The sequence below is a fragment of the Schistocerca piceifrons genome, chromosome 2 (genome assembly GCF_021461385.2).
Source record: "Schistocerca piceifrons isolate TAMUIC-IGC-003096 chromosome 2, iqSchPice1.1, whole genome shotgun sequence".
Lineage (NCBI taxonomy): Eukaryota > Metazoa > Arthropoda > Insecta > Orthoptera > Acrididae > Schistocerca > Schistocerca piceifrons.
In genome coordinates this window covers 564,125,956-564,145,150 of record NC_060139.1, presented here as the reverse complement: position 1 = coordinate 564,145,150, position 19,195 = coordinate 564,125,956, and the positions used below count along the sequence as shown (strand labels likewise).

Sequence of the window (19,195 nt, the reverse complement as noted above, 5' to 3'; positions counted from 1 at the left end):
AAAAGTCTTCACTTAAAAGTGGTAATATTAACTACAGTCAACTTGCAAATATGGTATGAATATGTCTTCTATCACTATTTTGTCTACTACCACTCTTTTGGCATAAGCTTTATGGGTGCCAAGATGAAGGAGAAGAAAAATTACCAACACAGACCCACATTATTTTTGAGTAATGAATATAAATAATATGTGGCCTGATACCGTATGTAATAAAAATATGATTTAATGCATATATTTTATAACAAAAAGAAATTGTGTTAATACGTAGGCCAGTGAATACTCCAATAAGAAAGCTTCAAAAGAAGGAAGCATTACTGCTCTTAAGTGCGGTGCAAGTTGGAGTAAGTGTTTGATGTTGGGTTACATGATGAAGGGATAGTGAAGAAACACATTTTTGTAACTAGCGTTATTTCTCTTTTGCTGCACTAAGTGACCATTTATCAGGAGGTGAAAAGGTGCCAACAGAAGCATAATAATCATAAACAGTGTAGGTGATTGCTATATTACTCTTACAAATACAAAAATAAGGGTTAAAATAAAATGTGTGTATATAGTTTTCTTCCAAAAGATCTCCTATCATTAGTAAACTTTCTCTCAAAAGAGAAGCTGCTAATAAAATGGAGATCAGAGGAAAGAACATCTGAATAAATAGTGGGGAGGGAACTCTGACACAGTATGGAATCTGCCAAAATGAAATTACATTGGCTGCTGTTTAACTTGGTTACCATAACAAATGTGAATATATGTTGGAGGGAGAACACTCAACTCACCTTACAGCAGTTCCATGTCCTCAACATCTTGTAACTACAGTATCATTTAAATTGGTTCTTTTTCTTCTAGGATTGAAATACTGCATTGCAGTTTGACTTCGCTCCTAAAATTAAAAATAAAAAGTTTGAAACAGAAAATGATCTTTTAAGCTTTTGACGTTTTATTTGATATAGTATGCTTGATTGACTGGTGAGAATAATGTCAAATAAAAACAAACTTGCATATGTTTGAAGTTATGAATAATTGTAGGATTATGATCAAAGAAACTGAGGAATTAGGCCTTTACTGACCAAAATAAATGACATAATTTCTATAGAATCTTGCAAAAGATGTAAATGAACACAGGCTTGTGAGCAATAAATCGATGTTGTTGTTGCTGTTGGCTTCAGTTCGATGATTGGTTTGATGCAGTTCTCCATACTGCTATACCCTATGCAAGCCTCATCACTTCCAAATAATAATTACAAACTGTAGCCTTTTGAACTTACTTGCTGTATTCATCACAATTTTTACCTCCTTCCATTTACTGCCATTAACAAATTGACAATTCCTTAATGTCTTAGGATTAACACCTTCCTATTACCCGTCTAATCTACAGTATTATTCTTATCTTGCACTGCCGGCTGCGGTGGCAAAGCGGTTCTAGGCGCTTCAGTCCGGAACCGCACAACTGCTACGGTCGCAGGTTTGAATCCTGCCTCGGGCATGGATGTGTGTTATGTCTTTAGGTTAGTTAAGTTTAAGTAGTTCTAAGTTCTAGGGGACTGATAACCACAGATGTTAAGTCCCATAGTGCTCAGAGCCATTTTTCTATTGCACTACATTGCACTACTTGCAGACATCTCTTGTCTGAATTGCTTATCATTCCTACGTCATCTCCACACAGTGTTACATTCCAGACAAACACTTGCTGATATTTGGAACATCCTGGGTGAAATAACAACAATGTTAACAATAATATCAATAATAATAATAATAATAATAATAATAATAACAACAACAACAACAACAACAATATCCTTTCCACTTTCTAATACTTGAATTCATATTAGATGTTAACAAATTCTTAATTTCAGAAATATTTTTCATGCTATAGCTAGCATGAATTTTGTATTCTCTTTACTTTGGCCTCATCAGTTGTTCTGCTACCCAAAGCCAATTTCATCTACTACTTTTAGTATCTCTTTTTCTGCTCTAATTCCTTCAACATAACATGAAGAGAGATGAAAATTTAATAGTCATGGGGGACTGGAATTCAATACTGGGAAAAGGAAGGGAAGGAAAATTGTAGGTGAATATGGAATGGGTGTAAGAAATGAAAGAGGAAGGCACCTGGTGGAATTTTGCATGAAGCACATACATCACTAAGGTATGATAGATACTGCCTAAAGGAAAATTAGAGAGACCTTTGGAGAAAAGAGAACCACTTGTATAAATACCAAGAGCTCAGATGGAAAACCAGTTCTACACAAGGAGGGGAAGGCAGAAAGGTGGAAGGAGTATATAGAGGGTCTATACAAGGACAATTTACTTGAGGGCAACATTATGCAAATGGCAGAGGACATAGTTGAAGATTAAATGGGAGATATGGTACTGTGTTAAGAGTTTGACAGAGCACTGAAAGACCTAAGTCGAAACAAGTTCCCAGAGGTACACAGCATTCCATTAGAACTACTGATAGCCTTGGGAGAGCCAGCCATCATAAAACTCTACCTTCTGGTGAGCAAGACGTACAAGACAGACGAAATACCCTCAGACTTCAAGAAGAATATATTAATTCCAATCCCAAAGAAAGCAGGTGTTGACAGGTCTGAAAATTACCGAACTATTAGTTTAATATGTCATGGTTGCAAAATATTAACATGAATTCTTTACAGACAAATGGATTACTTAGAAATGTTGGAACATGCGAGGCAATACTGACCATACGATTTATTTTAAAAGGTAGATTAAGGAAAGGCAAACCTCCTTAGAGAAAGCTTTTGACAATGTTGACTGGAATACTCTATTTCAAGTTCTGAAGGTGACAGAGGTCAAATACAGGGAGCGAAAGGCTATTTACAATTTGTACAGAAACCAGGTGGCACGAAAGGGAAGCAGTGGTTCGGAACGGAGTGAGACAGGATTGCAGCCTATACCTGATGTTATTCAATGTATATATTGAGCAAGGAGTAAAGGAAACAAAAGAAAAATTTGGAGTAGCAATTTAAATCTATGGAGAAGAAATAAAAACTTGGAGGTTTGCTGATGACTTAATTCTGTCAGAGATGGCAAAGGACCTGGAAGAGCAGTTGAATGGAATGGAGAGTGTCTTGAAAGGAGGATATAAGATGAACACCAACAAAAGCAAAACGAGGATAATGGAATGTGGTTGTATTTAATCAGGTGATGCTCAGGGAGTTAGATTAGGAAATGAGACACTTTAAGTAGTAGCTGAGTTTTGCTTTTTGTGAAGCAAAATAACAGAGAATGGTCGAAGTAGAGAGGATATAAAATGTAGACTGGCAATGGTAACGAAAGTGTCTCTGAAGAAGAGAAATTTGTTAACATCAAGTATGGATTTAAGTGTCAGGAAGTCGTTTCTGAAAGTATTTGTATGGAGTGTAGCCATGTATGGAAGTGAAACATGGATGATAAATAGTTTGGACAAGAAGAGAATAGAAGCTTTCGAAATGTGGTGCTATAGAAGAATGCTGAAGATTAGATGGGTAGATCACATAACTAATGAGGAGGTGTTGAATAGAATTGGGGAGAAGAGGAGTTTGTGGCACAACTTGACCAGAAGAAGGGATCGGTTGGTAGGACATGTTCTGAGGCATCAAGGGATCACCAATTTAGTACTGGAGGGTAAAAATCGTAGAGGGAGACCAAGAGATGAATACACTACGCAGATTCAGAAGGATGTAGGTTGCAGTATGTACTGGGAGATGAAGAAGCTTGCACAGGACAGTCTCTGGACTGAAGACCACAACAACAACAACGTCAAACTGGTTAACTTGTTTTGCTTTTGTTGATGTTCACCTTATATTCTCTTTTCAAGGCACTATCCATTCCATTTAATTGCTCTTCCGGAACCTTTACAGTGTCCATGGCAAATCTCAAAAGTTTTTAATTTTTATCCTTGAACTTTAATTTGCACTCCATATTTCTTCTTGGTTTTGTTTATAGCTTGCTCACCGTATAGACTGAAATAACATTGGGGGTAGGCTACAACCCTCTCTTGCTCCCTTTTCAGTCACTGCTTCCTTTTCATGTCCAGTGACTGCAGTTTGGTTTCTGCAGAAATTGTAAATAAACTTCCACAGCAGGGTGTTGATTAACAATTACACTTATTCTTCACTGTCCACCTTATAGTGTGTGATTGATAATTTCACAAGGCCATTCCACCAATTACTACACACATAATGTCTCTTATGGTTCACAGTGTGAATATCCTCAACTCTCGCATATATTACCTGACAGAGGTTTGATAATGTGAATAGTGCAAAGTTCCACAGTAATTCAGAGTGTCCTTTTAATGATATGTACCCTTACAATTGGCTAGTTAGGTCAGGTCGAAGGTTGGAGGAAGGCAGGGACATAATACTCCAATAAGACCATGCCTAATAAACACGCTGTGAATAGTTAAGGACAACTTCACCTTGTTTCTGAATAAATTTTTACACATCTCACCAGACTCTTTGTGCTTTGATCAATAAGTGATCCATGAGAAGAGATGTTAGATGCTCTGCTTAGTACATGTAAGTTCCAGTGATGTCATTGTCCTGGTCCAGGTGGAAAATATTAGGGTATAGCACCAAGATAACTCAGGCAATGTCTTGAGGCCAACTGGTGTGGTAAGCTATTTCTGTATCCACATCTTGCCAGATGAATTATCACTTAATAGGCTATAACATGACTTTAGAAGTCCAATTACTTCTAGCCGGCCGCAGTGGCCGAGCGGTCCTAGGCACCTCAGTCCGGAACTGCGCAACTGCTACGGTCGCAGGTTCGAATCCTGCCTCGGGCATGGATGTGTGTGATGTCCTTAGGTTAGCTAGGTTTAAGTAGTTCTAAGTTCTAGGGGACTGATGACCTCAGATGTTAAGTCCCGTAGTGCTCAGAGCCATTTGAACCATCCAATTACTTCTTCGTCTTTTTATTTAGGGACAATAAATTGCAGAGCTTTAGGATTCTGAAGGTAGGTTAGAGGAGTTTGATAGGGAGGTAAACAGATAAAAATCAAATGGGAAATAATAGACTGTATTATCAGAAGTATAGCAAGAAAATGAAGACCCAATAGATTTAAAATGTGGACTGATTTCATTACAGAGCAACAGAGAAGGGAGAAAAATCAAGTGTAAGCTTTACTGTAAACAGAAAATTAGACAATGTTACAGGTACTAAAGCAATCAGAAACAGAATAACAAGCAGGAGCTTTATAAATAAAAAATAAAAAATGTCTCATGGAGAGCATTCATATGTTGGCAATCACACTCACATCCTGAGAGCAGTTACAATACTTCTACGAATAATTACAGAATTTGATAAACGACTGCAAATCTCACTGCAATAAAAGTAATTAAAATGTCATTTTTCAGAGGGAAACTTTAAATATTACACTATATATGACATAATCCTATGTTAACAAAAGTTGGGGAGCACAACAGTATTTGTCCTTAACATGGTTACAAGAATGAACCAGACAAACTGTTTTTGTTACAAACCAACTGGAACAAAAAATGGAATTGCTTATATCTTATTTAAAAAAATAATAAAGAATGAAACTGTCCAAGATATGGTAGTCCTGAAGCACTCATGCATATGCAAGTGAATATAGACTCAAAAGATGATGGGAAAATAATAATTTTGGAGCTATACGTAATCAGACTCACCAGGCAACAAGTAAGAAATGTAAATTTTCAAAGTTTATTTTATAATGGGAAGCTATATCAGGTTAAAATAATCTTAGAAAATGGGATGAAAGTGGAAATTATTTAACAAAGGTACTTATGCAATCAGCAAATGATGTCACATGGATGAAGAAAGCAGAAAAAAAGAAAACACAAATAGAATGAGGCAAGTATTTAATGGTATGGTGCAAGTTTTGAACAGTGATAGAATCTGTTGAATTTCACAAAACTGTTCAAAAATATCTTCAAGACAGTATGAGAAGACACAATGAAAATTTGATAAGAGAAACACTAAGGATGTGAAGAAAATGAAACAAAAGCTGATGTTTGGATGATGGCACATTTCAGCTATTAAAATGGCTAGTGGCACAATAACTAATAACAGAAGGAAAATTGTATGAGCATTCAAAGGTTTCATTGGTATTTAAGAAATATAGATAAGTAATAATGAAAATTATGATGTTCCAGATGAAATGTTAAATGATGTTATGAAGTATAAAGAAATAAATGGTGCCTGGATGTGAGATGTTATAATAGGAAAGGAAGTTAGAAGCATAGTAATACAATGGAAAATTACAAAGTTCCTAACAGAATGCCTGTGGATCAGTGCAGTTCCCTGGAATTTGAATACTGTAACTATTCTTCTACACAAGAAAGGGGCAGGCAGGTGTAAGATTGAAGATGTAGTCCTCTAGGCCTCCTCTATATAATTTACAAAATATTCACTCAAATCATTACCAGCAACTACAGGAAAAATAATGGATTCAGTGAAGCAAAGGTACAATGTGATTTTAGAAGTGAATAAAGAACAAAGGACCATTTGCAAATCATGAAAAAAATTATATGATGCAGTATTCTTAGATTTTCCAAAAGCTTTTGACAGAAAGGTACATTGAGAATTTCAGAATTAGTAGAGTTGTCAAACAAGGTGACTCTATAGTATTAAAACTATCCTCAGCAGCCCTACAGTATTTTCAGATTCTTAAACTGGGAGCACAAAGAATGAATACATGTTGATAGATCATACCTAAACCATATCACTTTTCCTCTAGTGCAAATAAGCTTCAACAATAATGGTTGACCTTAAGAGAATAAATTTTAAAGGTGGTTTGAAATTGAATAACAATAGGAAAAAAATAATTTATAACCAACACACTGAAAAGAAAACAGTACTAATTAACAATGCAGTCATACACTGAAGAGCCAAAGAAACTGGTACACCAGCCTAATATCATGTTGAGCCCCCGTGGGCATGCAGAACTGCAGCAGTACGATGTGGCAAGAACTCAACTAATGTCTGAAATAGTGCTGGTGGAAACTGACACCATGACTCCTGCAGGGCTGTCCATAAATCCGTAAGAGTACAAGGAGGTGGAGATCTCTTCTGAACAGCATGTTGCAAGGCATCCCAGATGTGCTCAATAATGCTTATGTCTTGGGAGTTTGGTGGCCAGTGGAAGTGTTCAAACTTGGAAAAGTGTTCCTGGACCTACTCTGTAGCAGTTCTGGACATGTGGGGTGTCACATTGTCCTGATGGAATTGCCCAAGTTCGTCAGAATGCACAATGGACATGAATGGGTGAAGGTGATCAGACAGGATGCTTACATACACATCACTTGCAGAGTCGTATCTATATGTATCAGGGATCCCATATCTCTCCAACTGCACGCGCTCCACACCATTACAGAGCATCCAACAGCTTGAACAGTCCTCTGCTGACATGCATGGTCCATGGATTTATGAGGTTGTCTCCATACCCGCTCACATCCATCCACTTGATACAATTTGAAACAAGCCTCATCCAACCAGGAAACACGCTTCCAGTCATCGACAGTCCAATGTCGGTGTTTACAGACCCAGGCGAGGCATTATGATTCATGTTGCTCAATCATCAAGGTTACACGAATGGGCCTTTGGCTATGAAAGCCCATATCAATGATGTTTCATTGAACGGTTAGCACGCTGACACTTGTCGATCGTGCTATATTGAAATCTGCAGCAATTTTCCAGAAGGGTTGCATTTCTGTCACATTGAACGATTCTCTTCAGTCGTCATTGCCCCCTTCTTGCAGGCTCTTTTTCCAGCTGCAGCAATGTTGGAGATTTGGTGCTTTACCAGATTCCTTATATTCATGGTACACTTGTGAAAAGGTCGTACTGGAAAATCCTCACTTCATCATTACCTCAGAGATGCTGTGTCCCATCGCTCGAGCGCTCATTCAGACTCACTTAAATCTTGGTAACCTTCCATTGTAGCAGCAGTAACTGATCTAACAACTGTGTCAGACACTTGTTGTCTTATACAGGTGTACCGCAGTGCTGTAATCTGCCTGTTTACATATCTTTGTATTTGAATACACATGCATATACCAGTTTCTTTGGCACTGCAGTGTAGAAACAGTTGATGCGATTTTGTATTTGGAGCCATTGATGACAACTAGCTAAAAGGAAAAGATGTAAACAGAAGAATAAAAGTGGCCCTGTATGCTTTTGATAAACCAAAATAAAAACTGATTTTCCAGTATGTCCCAAAAGGAAAGCTTACAATCAGTATGTGCCAAAAAAGCTTATTTTCACATGGGAGTTAAACTCTGTTACAAACTTCACAATGTTAAACTCTACACTGAAACATCAACAATACTAGGAAAAGTACAGATTGCTACTCACCGTACAGGTGACCTGTTGAGTTGTAAACAGACACAACAGAAACACTGTTCCACATTTATATTTCGGCCAAAGCATTCTTCATCAAAGAAAACATACACACATTCACACAAGCAAGCACATGTCACACACGTGACTGCTACCACTACAGTACTGACTGGACTGTGACTGTCGCGTGAATAGCTATCTGGAGGGGAAGGGATAGCAGGGTACCTGCCAATGCTGCTCCTGGCAGTGTCTAGCGCCTGCAACACAACGTTCATCTCTCCTCCCACTTGCACCCTACTATCCTATCCCCCCCCCCCCTTCCTCGCGCCACTCCAGACTGGTATTCACGTGTCAGTCGTGTGGTTGAGGTGTGCTTGCTTGTGTCAGTTTGTGTGTATGTTTTATTCGGTGAAGAAGGCTTTGGCTGAAAGCTAAATATGTAACAATCTTTTCATTGTGTCTTTCAGCAACACAGCAGGTCAACTTTATGGTGAGTAGAAATCTATCCTTCTCCTAATATTGTTAAATGCATGTAGTGTATTATTTAAAATTTGAAATATGTGTGCATAGAAATAACTTTTACCTGCATAAATATTAAGTGACTTGTCCAATAACTAAGAAAGTTATTTTTGCTCTAGTCCAAGAAATAAGAAACGTCTGAGACAATAGCGGAAAGTAGGTAGATGACATTACAAAATATGCAGGGGCATTATGGCTAATGATAACTGCACCTCCTGATTGTCATAATAAAGGCTCAGTTAACCACGAGAAGTACTTGGGAGCCTTCCTGAATCATGACCACAAAAGTGTATCCTCAACAAACAACACACGAGTGTTGCTTGTAGGTGTCCCAAATGTTTTCAACAGACTGATGTCTCAACCTTGTGGACCACCTAATCACACTTTATTCTTGTCATTTTGGTAGCCATGAGCTGTTGTGTTTTCTTGATGAAAGTTACTCGTGGGTGCTGCAGGCCAGCAAGTGGATGCACTTGATGTGAGAGTAGGTTCATGTGTGGTTTACAATGAGTGACAATGACAGACTTTAAGGGCTCTTGTACTGAAGAAAGCAATAACGTGAAATTTATCAATCATACTAATCGTTGTGTTTTCAGATACACCACATTGTGGTAGCAAGCAGTTCCATATGTTCCGATAGAAAGAGTTGCCTACTATATAAACTGCTTTGCAATATTGTATACGTGTTCTTGTCCTTGAATTTAAGCAAACATATAACACGCAAAACTGAAAGGACACTCTGGATGGATGCCACTTTCTTCTGCCAACCTTTTAACTGTCAGTTTCATTCCATTTAAATACTCTCTCATGAGAATACCTTCACTGGATGTCTGGCCTGTTACCTGGTAGGGTGCCTTATGATTCATGATGTACTCCTACCCTGTGTATCAAGACTCATCCCTCATGACCTTTTTCCATGACTGTATGCCCCACAATGTGTTATGAGTAGAGAAATGTGAGTTGGATGACCCATGCTCAGTGGTTAGTATTATTCAACATTGAGATGGTGAACATTTGCCACAATTTTTTTCTCCTCAATTCTACTCAGTACCTCCTCATTGCTTACAGAATCTAACCATGTAATCTTCAACATTCTTCTGTTGCACCACATTTCAGAAGCCTCTATTCTCTTCTTGTCTGTTTGCCATCCATGTTTCACTTCCATACATGGTCATGCTCCCCACAAATACTTTCAGGAAAGAGTTCCTAACACTTAAATCTATATTTAATTTTAACATATCTCTCTTCCTCAGAAATGCTTTTCTTGTGATTGCCAGTCTCCATTTTACACCCTCTCTACTTTGGCCATCATCAGTTATTTTTCTGCCCAAATAAAAAAACCTATGCACTACTTTAAGTGTCTCATTTCTCAAGGTAACTCCCTTAGTATCAACGGATTTAATTCGACTAAACTCCATTATTGTTGTTCTGCTTTTGCTGATGATCATCTTCCTCCTTTCAAGACACTGTACATTCTGTAGAACTGCTCTTCCATGTCCTTTACTGTCTCTGATGAAATTACAATGTCATTGGCAAACCTCAAAGCTTTTATTAATTCTCCCTGAACTTCAATTGTGACTCTAAATTTTTCTTAATTGCTACTCTAAATTGTTCTTTCATTTCCTTCACTGCTTGCTCAATGTACAGATTGATTAACATCAGGGCTAGGCTACAACTCTGTCTCACTCCATTCTCAATCACTGCTTCCCTTTCATGCCCCAACTCTTATGACTGCCATCTGGTTGCTGTAAAAGTTATAAATAACCTTTCATTCACTGTATCTTAGCACTGTTAACTTCAGAATTTCGAAGAGAATGTTGCAGTCAACATTGTCAAAAGCTTTATCCAAGTCTACAAATGCTATAAATGTAAGTTTGCCTTTTCTTAACCTATCTTCTAAGATAAGTGGTAGAGTCACACATGAACCTATATTTCTCTGAAATCCTAAATGATCTTCCTTGAGGTCAGCTTGTACTAGTTTTCCATTCTCCTGTAAAATATTCGTGTTATTATTTTGCAGTTGTGACTTATTAATCTGATATTTTGGTAATTTTCACACTTGTCAGCAACTGCTTTCTTTGGAATTGGAATTATTACACTATTCTTGAAGTCTGAGAGTAATTTTCCTGCTCCACGCATCTTCCACACCAGGTGGAGTTGTTTTGCCATGGCTGGTTCTCCAAAGGCTATCAGTAGTTTAATGGACTGTCATTACTCCCAAAGCCTTGTTTCAATGTATGTCTGTCAGTGCTTTGTCAAATTCTTCTTGCAGTATCATACTTCCCATCTCATCGTCATCTACATCCTCTTCCATTTCTATAATACTGCCTTCAGCTTCATCTCCCTTGTATACACCTTCTATATACTCCTTTCACCTTTTAGCTTTCTTTTCTTTGCTTAGAACTATTTTTCTGTCTGAACTCTTGATATTCACACAGCTGCTTCTCTTTTCTCCAAAGGCATCTTTAATTTTCTATTAAGCAGTATCTATCTTATCCCTAGTGAAATATTCTTCCAAATCCTTACATTTGTCCACTCCTGTTCAGCTATTTTGCACTTCCTGTCACACTCATTTTTTCAACTTTGTATTCCCTTTAGCCTGCTTCATCTTCATATTTTCTCCTTTCACTAGTTAAATTCAATATCTCCTGTGTTACCCAGGGATTTTTACGTGGCCTTGTCTTTTTACATATTTGATCTGCTACAGCCTTCATAATTTCATCTCATAAAGTTAACCATTCATTTTCTACTGTATTCCTTTCCCCTGTTCTTGTCAACTGATACCTAATGCCCTCTCCGAAACTCTCAACAAGCTCTGGTTCTTTCAACTTGTCCAGGTCCCATTTCCTTAATTTCCTACTTTTCTGCAATTTCTTCAGCTTTAATCTACAATTCATATCCAATAAATTGTGGTCAGAGTCCACATCTGCCCCTGGAAAAGTCTTACAATTTAAAATCTGGTTCTGAAATCTCTGTCTTACCATTACATAGTCAATCTGAAACCTTCCGGTGTCTCCAGGTCTCTTTCACATATGCAACCTTCTTTCATAGGTCTTAAACCAAGTGTTAGTGATGATTAAAATATACTCTGTGCAAAATTTTAGGTGGCTTCCTCTTTCATTCATTTCCCCAGTCCATATTCAACTGCTATTTTTCCTTTTCCTACTATTGAACCCACGACATACTGTAAATTGTGCTAAATTGTACATAATGCCCACATAGCACTCACCTGTCATACCATTGGCAATCACTAGATCTGATGACATCCCAGTCAGGACTTGTACTGCATTATTCTGCTTGCCAAGGTGACAGAAGCACTTTTTCTCTCCAGAGTACACTAACAGTGTCTAATTTAATTGCTCATGAGTGTATATACACTGAAGCACCAAAGAAACTGAGTATAGGCATGGTTATTCAAATACGAAGATACGTGAACAGGCTGAATGTGGCACTGTGGTTGGCAATGACTATATAAGACAACAAGTGTCTGGTGCAGTTGTTAAACCAGTTATTGCTGCTACAATGGCAGATTACCAAGATTTAAGTGAGTTTGAATGTGGTATGATAGTTGGCACATGAGCAATGGGACACAACATCTCTGAGGTAGTGATGAAATGGGGATTTTCCCATACAACTATTTCACGAGTGTACCATGAATATCAGGAATCCGGCAAAGCATCAAATCTCTGACATCACTGTGGCCAGATAAAGATCCTGCACAAAAGGGACCAATGACAACTAAAGAGAATCATTCAACATGACAGAAGTGCAACCCTTCCTCAAATTGCTGCAGATTTCAATGCTGGACCATAAGTGTCAGCATACAAACCATACAACGAAACATAATCAATATTGGCTTTCATAGCTGAAGGCCCACTCATGTACCCTTGATGACTGTGTGACACAAAGCTTTACGCCTTGCCTGGGCTCAGAATTAGTATTGCTTGCTGCAGGTTATAATGCACAGGTAGTATTGGGAACAGAAAGCTGGTTGAAACCAGATGTCAGTGAAAACGAAATCTTAACTTCAGATTCGAATGTTTATTGTAAGGATAGGTTAGTGACAAATGGTGGCAGAATGTTGATTGCAGTAAAAAATTTGATAAAATCTAGTGATGTTACCATGAATGTGAATTAATCTGGGTGAAACTGAGTATCAAAGAACAGTCAAAAATGGTGATCAGATGCTTTTATAGACCACCTGGGTCAGGATCTGTAGTTGTAGAGTGCTTCAGGCAGAACTTGCAGAATATCATTAGTAATTTTCCTGATCATGCTGTTGTAATAGGGGGTGACTTCAACTTACCAGGTATAGATTTGGAGTGTTACACCATCAAAATTGGTGCCAGAGACAGGGATTCATGTGGTATTGTTCTGGATGTCTTGTCCAAAAAATTACCTTGAGTAGATAGTCAGAGGACCAACTCATAAGGGTAACATCTTAGACCTCCTGGCAACAAACAGACCTGAACTTATTGAATCAGTTAACATAGAGGAAGGTATCAGTGATCATAACACTGTGATAGAATCTATGACGACGGGTCCCTCAAGGCATGTTAAGAAAAGTAGGAAGATATATTTGCTCAGCATGGGTGACAGGATACAAATTTCAGAATATCTCAGCAGTCAGCATCAAGGACAAATATGTGGAGAACAAACGAAAAAAATTCAAAGGCTTCGTTCAATGTGCCCTAGACAAGTATGTTCCGAGTAAGGTTTTAAGGGATGGGAAAGATCCACCATGATTTAATAGCCATGTCAGAAAAGCACTACGTAAACAAAGAGCACTTCATCTCAGATTCAAGAGAAGTAAAAAGCTGAATGAAACAAAAATGAGAAAAGCGTTGCGTTCAATGATTTTGAAAGTAAGACATTGTCAATCAACCTGAGTAAAAACCCTAAGAGACTTTGGTCAAACATAATATCAGTAAGTGGGTCAAATCATCTATCCATTCTTTCAGCGACCACACCAGCACTGAAATGGAAGATAAGAGAGAGAAGGCCAAAATGCTGAATTCGGTTTTCTGAAGTTGTTTCACCACGGAAGATTGTAACATTGTCTCTCGTTTCGATCATCGTATGAAAGTCGAACTGCCAGATATTGAGATAGCCAATCACGGAACTGAAAAGCAGCTACAATTGCTTAGTAGTGGAACGGCGTCAGGACCAAATGAGATACTTAAAAGATTCTATAAAGATTATGTGAAAGAACTTGCTCCCCTTCTAGCAGTAATTTATTGTAGATCTCTTGAGCAATGAAAGGTACCTAACAACTGGATAAAAGACTGTAAGACAGATCGACACAATTATAGACCAATATTGTTGATGTCAATTTGTTGTAGAATTATGGGACATGTTTTATGCTCAAGAATTATGATGGTTTTGGAAAATGAACATCTCCTCTATAAAAATCAAGATGGATTCTGCAAACAGAGATCATGTGAAACTCAGCTCACTCTGTTCCTCCATGGGGTACGCAGCACAGTGGACAACAGCGCTCAGGTTGATGCTGTGTTCCTTGATTTCAGTAAGGCATTTGCCACTGTCCCACATTGCCGTTTAATGAAATAAATATGAGCTTACAGAGTATTTGAGCAGACTTGTTATTGGATTCATGACTTTCTTGCAGGTAGAAATCAACATGTCGCTCTTAATGGAACAAAATTGATAGATGTAAAGGTAATACCCGGAGTACCACAGGGACGGGTTGACGGAGGAGATAGAGAAGATCCAAAGAAGAGCGGTGCGTTTCGTCACAGGGTTATTTGGTAACCGTGATAGCATTACGGAGATGTTTAACAAACTCAAGTGGCAGACTCTGCAAGAGAGGCGCTCTGCATCGCAGTGTAGCTTGCTCGCCAGGTTTCGAGAGGGTGCGTTTCTGGACGAGGTATCGAATATATTGCTTCCCCCTACTTATACCTCCCGAGGAGATCACGAATGTAAAATTAGAGAGATTAGAGCACGCACGGAGGCTTTCAGACAGTCGTTCTTCCCACGAACCATACGCGACTGGAACAGGAAAGGGAGGTAATGACAGTGGCACGTAAAGTGCCCTCCGCCACACACCGTTGGGTGGCTTGCAGAGTATAAATGTAGATGTAGATGTAGAAGTGTGATAAGACAGTTGCTGTTTACAATATATATATAAATGATCTAGTAGAAGGCGTCAGATGCTCCTTAAGGCTATTTGCAGGTGATGCAGTTGTCTATACCAAAGTAGCAATACTGGAAGATAGTAAGAATTTACAGAACGACCTGCAGAGAACTGATGATTGGTGCAGGCTCTGGCAGTTAACCCTGAACGTAAATAAATGTAACATATTGCACACATACATAGGAAAAGAAATCCACTACTGTACAGCTACACTATTGATGACAAACAGCTGGACACAGTGTCTAATGTACAAATTCTAGGTGTAACTATCCGGAGCAACCTTAAGTGGAATGACCACATAAAACAGATAGTGGGAAAGCTGACACCAGACTCAGATTCATCGGAAGAATCTTAAGGAAATGTAACTCATTCACAAAAGAAGTGGCTTATAAGGTACTGTTTGCCTGATTTTTGAGTACTGTTCATCTATCTGGGATCCCTGCCATGTAGGACTGATAGAGGAGATAGAGAAGATCCAATGAAGAGTGGCGCGTTTCAGCATGAGATCATTTAGCTGGCGAGAGAGCATTAGAGAGATGCTAAACAAACTCCACTGGCAGATGTTACAAGAGAGGCATTGTGCACCATGGAGAGATTTACTATTGAAATTTCGGGACAGCACTTTTCAGGTGGAGTCGGACAATGTACTACTTCCTCTGACATACATCTCGCATATGTGTATGTGCGGATGGATATGTGATCCATCCGCACATACACAGACACAAGCAGACATTTGTAAAGGCAAAGAGTTCTGCCCAAACTCTTTGCCTTTACAAATGTCTGCTTGTGTCTGTGTATGTGCGGATGGATGTGTGTGTGTGTGTGTGTGTGTGTGTGTGTGTGTGTGTGTGTGTGTGCAAGTGTATACCTGTCCTTTTTCCCCCCTAAGGTAAGTCTTTCCGCTCCCGGGATTGGAATGACTCCTTACCCTCTCCCTTAAAACCCACATCCTTTCGTCTTTTCCTCTCCTTCCCTCTTTCCTGATGAAGCAACCGTTGGTTGCGAAAGCTTGAATTTTGTGTGTATGTTTGTGTTTGTTTGTGTGTCTATCGACCTGCCAGCACTTTCGTTTGGTAAGTCACATCATCTTTGTTTTTGGATGTATATTTTATTAGTTGCACCTTGTACTATTACGCTCAACAATCCTCACTAATACCACAATACAAAGGAACATGAAATGGTGTGTAAGGATTACATTCGACGTATACTTTCTACTTCTAACTTACTGTATTTTTATGGTTTTGCAGAAATTTTAGACTTGCCTCATTCACAGTTAACACAAGTTGTTCCACCATTAGCAAATGAGAGCCATGAGGGTATCATGAAGAACAATTCTTCTCTTATCATGAAGAACAATTCTTATCTTGTACTACTACACTGGTTCAACTTGTAACAAGTTTATGAGAACAACTATGATACCATTTTTAATTTCAGGTCAACTAAAAGTATAGCAGAAATATAAAACTCAAAATAAGGTTACTGTTTGTTTATACACTACTTAAACTTAGTTTTCTATTGTTTATAGACTACTTACACTTAGTTTTCTAAAGTATGAATTTATCTTTCCAAGTAACAATGGAAAAGTAACATCTGGTATGAGGCATACAACTGTTGTCAACACTGATATCAGCCAGAATGATGGAGATGCCAGTAACATGTTGTAAACCCAGAACAAGTTATATCCAAGGATAGACCTGAAACAGAAATGGGAAGGTAGTGTTAATCATCCAAGGCAATGCTGCTTGTAATTCTGTTATGTTTGATAAAAAGTAACAAGAAGAAGAAAGGCCAGTACTACAAGCAAATACATCAAATAAAAAGGAATATTAAAGTTTTGGAGCCAATAATAGTTTCTTCTGAATCCAAAACATAAGAGAATAAAAGAAGAAAGAGTACAAATTGCCTCAAGTAAAACACTAGCACATATTCTCTCTGTGTATACTACTTCTTCCTAATCAACAGTGCTTACAAATGCTGTACTGATTTGTCATGACTTTTAATATTATTTATTACTTATGAATTTTAATTTTCATACTACCTCTATGTCTTGTCTTTTAACTCAAGAATCAGTTTTTATCTATTTTTCTCTCTACCTGTGATGACACCTAAGTCCAAAATGTTGCAGTTTTCACATATTTCTTTACTATTATGTTACTGGCACCTGTTATTTGACTATGCTGAGCCTCCCTCTCTTTCAGTTCTCATGTTCAGCTATTCTTTCCAGATTTTATACAATCTCAAGACAATTTCAATCATTCAAATCAAACAAAGTGTATTTGTCAATTGACAAGTCATAATTATCCATATGGCCAGAGTCACATCTCTTCAACAGTACCAGTGGACTGGAATAGTTAAATTAAGGAAGGAAATAGACAAATATATCATCTCTCTGATCTTTATGTAGCACACTACTTACTGCTTCACCTAACAATTGATGATTAATGGCAGTCCTACTCATTGTGCAAAAGCATTGGAAGGAAAATATGACTTCATATTCTCAGTAAAATGAGAGCACTTGTTAACTGTATATGTGTGAATCCTTTGCTACAAAAGGGCTGATTATGTTTAACTGCATGCAACCTTATTCAGATACCAGATTAAGGTCTTATTAGATGCCTTTACTATCCAGAAGTACTCTTATTGCTAAAAATTACAAAACACCATCACGTAAAAGATAATTTTCTGGCAAAATGAAACAAATTAGGTCGGTCATAATGCAAAAGATAAAATATATTTTCTGTTCCTTGCTAATCTACTCTTCACAAGAAAACTAACAACAAGAACAACTGTTCTGGCCTTTCAAAATTTAAGTGCTTTTTCTACCCAAAATGATGTCTTTTACGTACCACAACAGAGGAAAAAAAAAAAATGCTCAGTTCATATTTTACATTTACCAATTAAGAAAAGATACACTCCTCTGAGACAGAGGTTGTGTTAATATGATAAAGGGAAGTCCTAGAGGGAATACAAACAAAGGAATAAGCTAAGCTACCATGCTCCAGTATGTCCAATATTTTTTATTCTGCCACACAAAAGTTCTTAAGTTGAGTTACCAAGTTAAAATTCTTGGTTATCTTGTATCTACAAATTATTGCCTCCAGTACGTGGGCAGTGCTTGTCTTTCAAACAATGGAAAGTCCAGGATTGAAGAACAAAAATATGGAAAGGATAGATTGCTACTCATTACATGGAGGAAGCATTGAGCTGCAGGCAGGCACAATGAAAAAGACTGCTAAAATATTTAAGGTTCCAGACAAAGAACTTCTTCTGAAATACACATAGTAAATGTAACACATTCATACGAGCACAATTTTCACACACAAGGCCACTGTCTCTGGGTGCTGGGCCCCTGATTGCTAATAATTTAGAAAAATGGATTTAAAAAATGATTTGTTATGTCCAAATACAAAAACAGAGTGAAAAGAAACTAGCACTTGTTCGGATATGTAGAGTCTTTTAAAAATTGTTGTAGTTTTGAACAGTTGTTCCATGTATGAGTGCCTAATGTTTTGAAGGTTATCTGAAATAATTGCCTATCTCAGAGACCTTGAAAATTGTGAAAGTCCTGGTGTTTTTTGGTGTTGCAGCCCTTTGCAGAAGCAGTGGACTCAAGCTTTTGCAGTCAATATTGCTTTGCCTTTTTGATAAGTTATCAGCAAACAGTGCTGTATGTGAAAAAAGAAATATGTAAGCAATTTTGAAATGCAATTTTTTCTTAAGGACTGACACTGGATCAAGGTTTTGAGAAAATATCTTCATTTTTTGAAAAGAGCACCCATGTCTCTCTACCATATTGTTATGTTTCAGAAGGTTTGAGGGGCATAGCTTCATTCAGAAGAATGATTTCCATTCTGGTGGTTCTTCTTCATGGGCAATTATGGAGAATGCTACAGCAGTAGACATGCTAGTGAAGATAACTGCTGGCCGGGGTAGCCGAGTGGTTCTAGGCGCTACAATCTGAGCAGGTTCGAATCCTGCCTCGGGCATGGGTGTGTGTGATGTCCTTAGGTCAGTTAGGTTTAAGTAGTTCTAAGTTCTAGGGGACTGATGACCTCAGATGTTAAGTCCCATAGTGCTCAGAGCCATCTGAACCATTTTTTTGAAGATAATTTGGTGTTTGTTATCTTAAGGTGAGGAAACCTTTGGCTTGCATCTGTGTGAAATTTTTACCATTCTGTACAAAATCAAACCATGGAACATCCC

The 19,195-nt window shown here is 38.0% G+C and overlaps 1 protein-coding gene across 1 annotated transcript in view; it reads right to left on the bottom strand.

Moving 5' to 3' along the window:
• LOC124777471 (phospholipid-transporting ATPase IF-like) overlaps window positions 1–19,195 on the bottom strand; it is a 442,189-nt gene that overhangs the window by 22,582 nt on the left and 400,412 nt on the right. The window contains exons 24-25 of the mRNA XM_047252898.1: window positions 16,527–16,686; window positions 771–874 (exon numbers count right to left, since the gene is read on the bottom strand). Coding sequence (XP_047108854.1) covers window positions 791–874; window positions 16,527–16,686 — 244 coding nt within the window. The 3' untranslated portion in view covers window positions 771–790. The remainder of the gene's footprint in view (window positions 1–770; window positions 875–16,526; window positions 16,687–19,195) is intronic.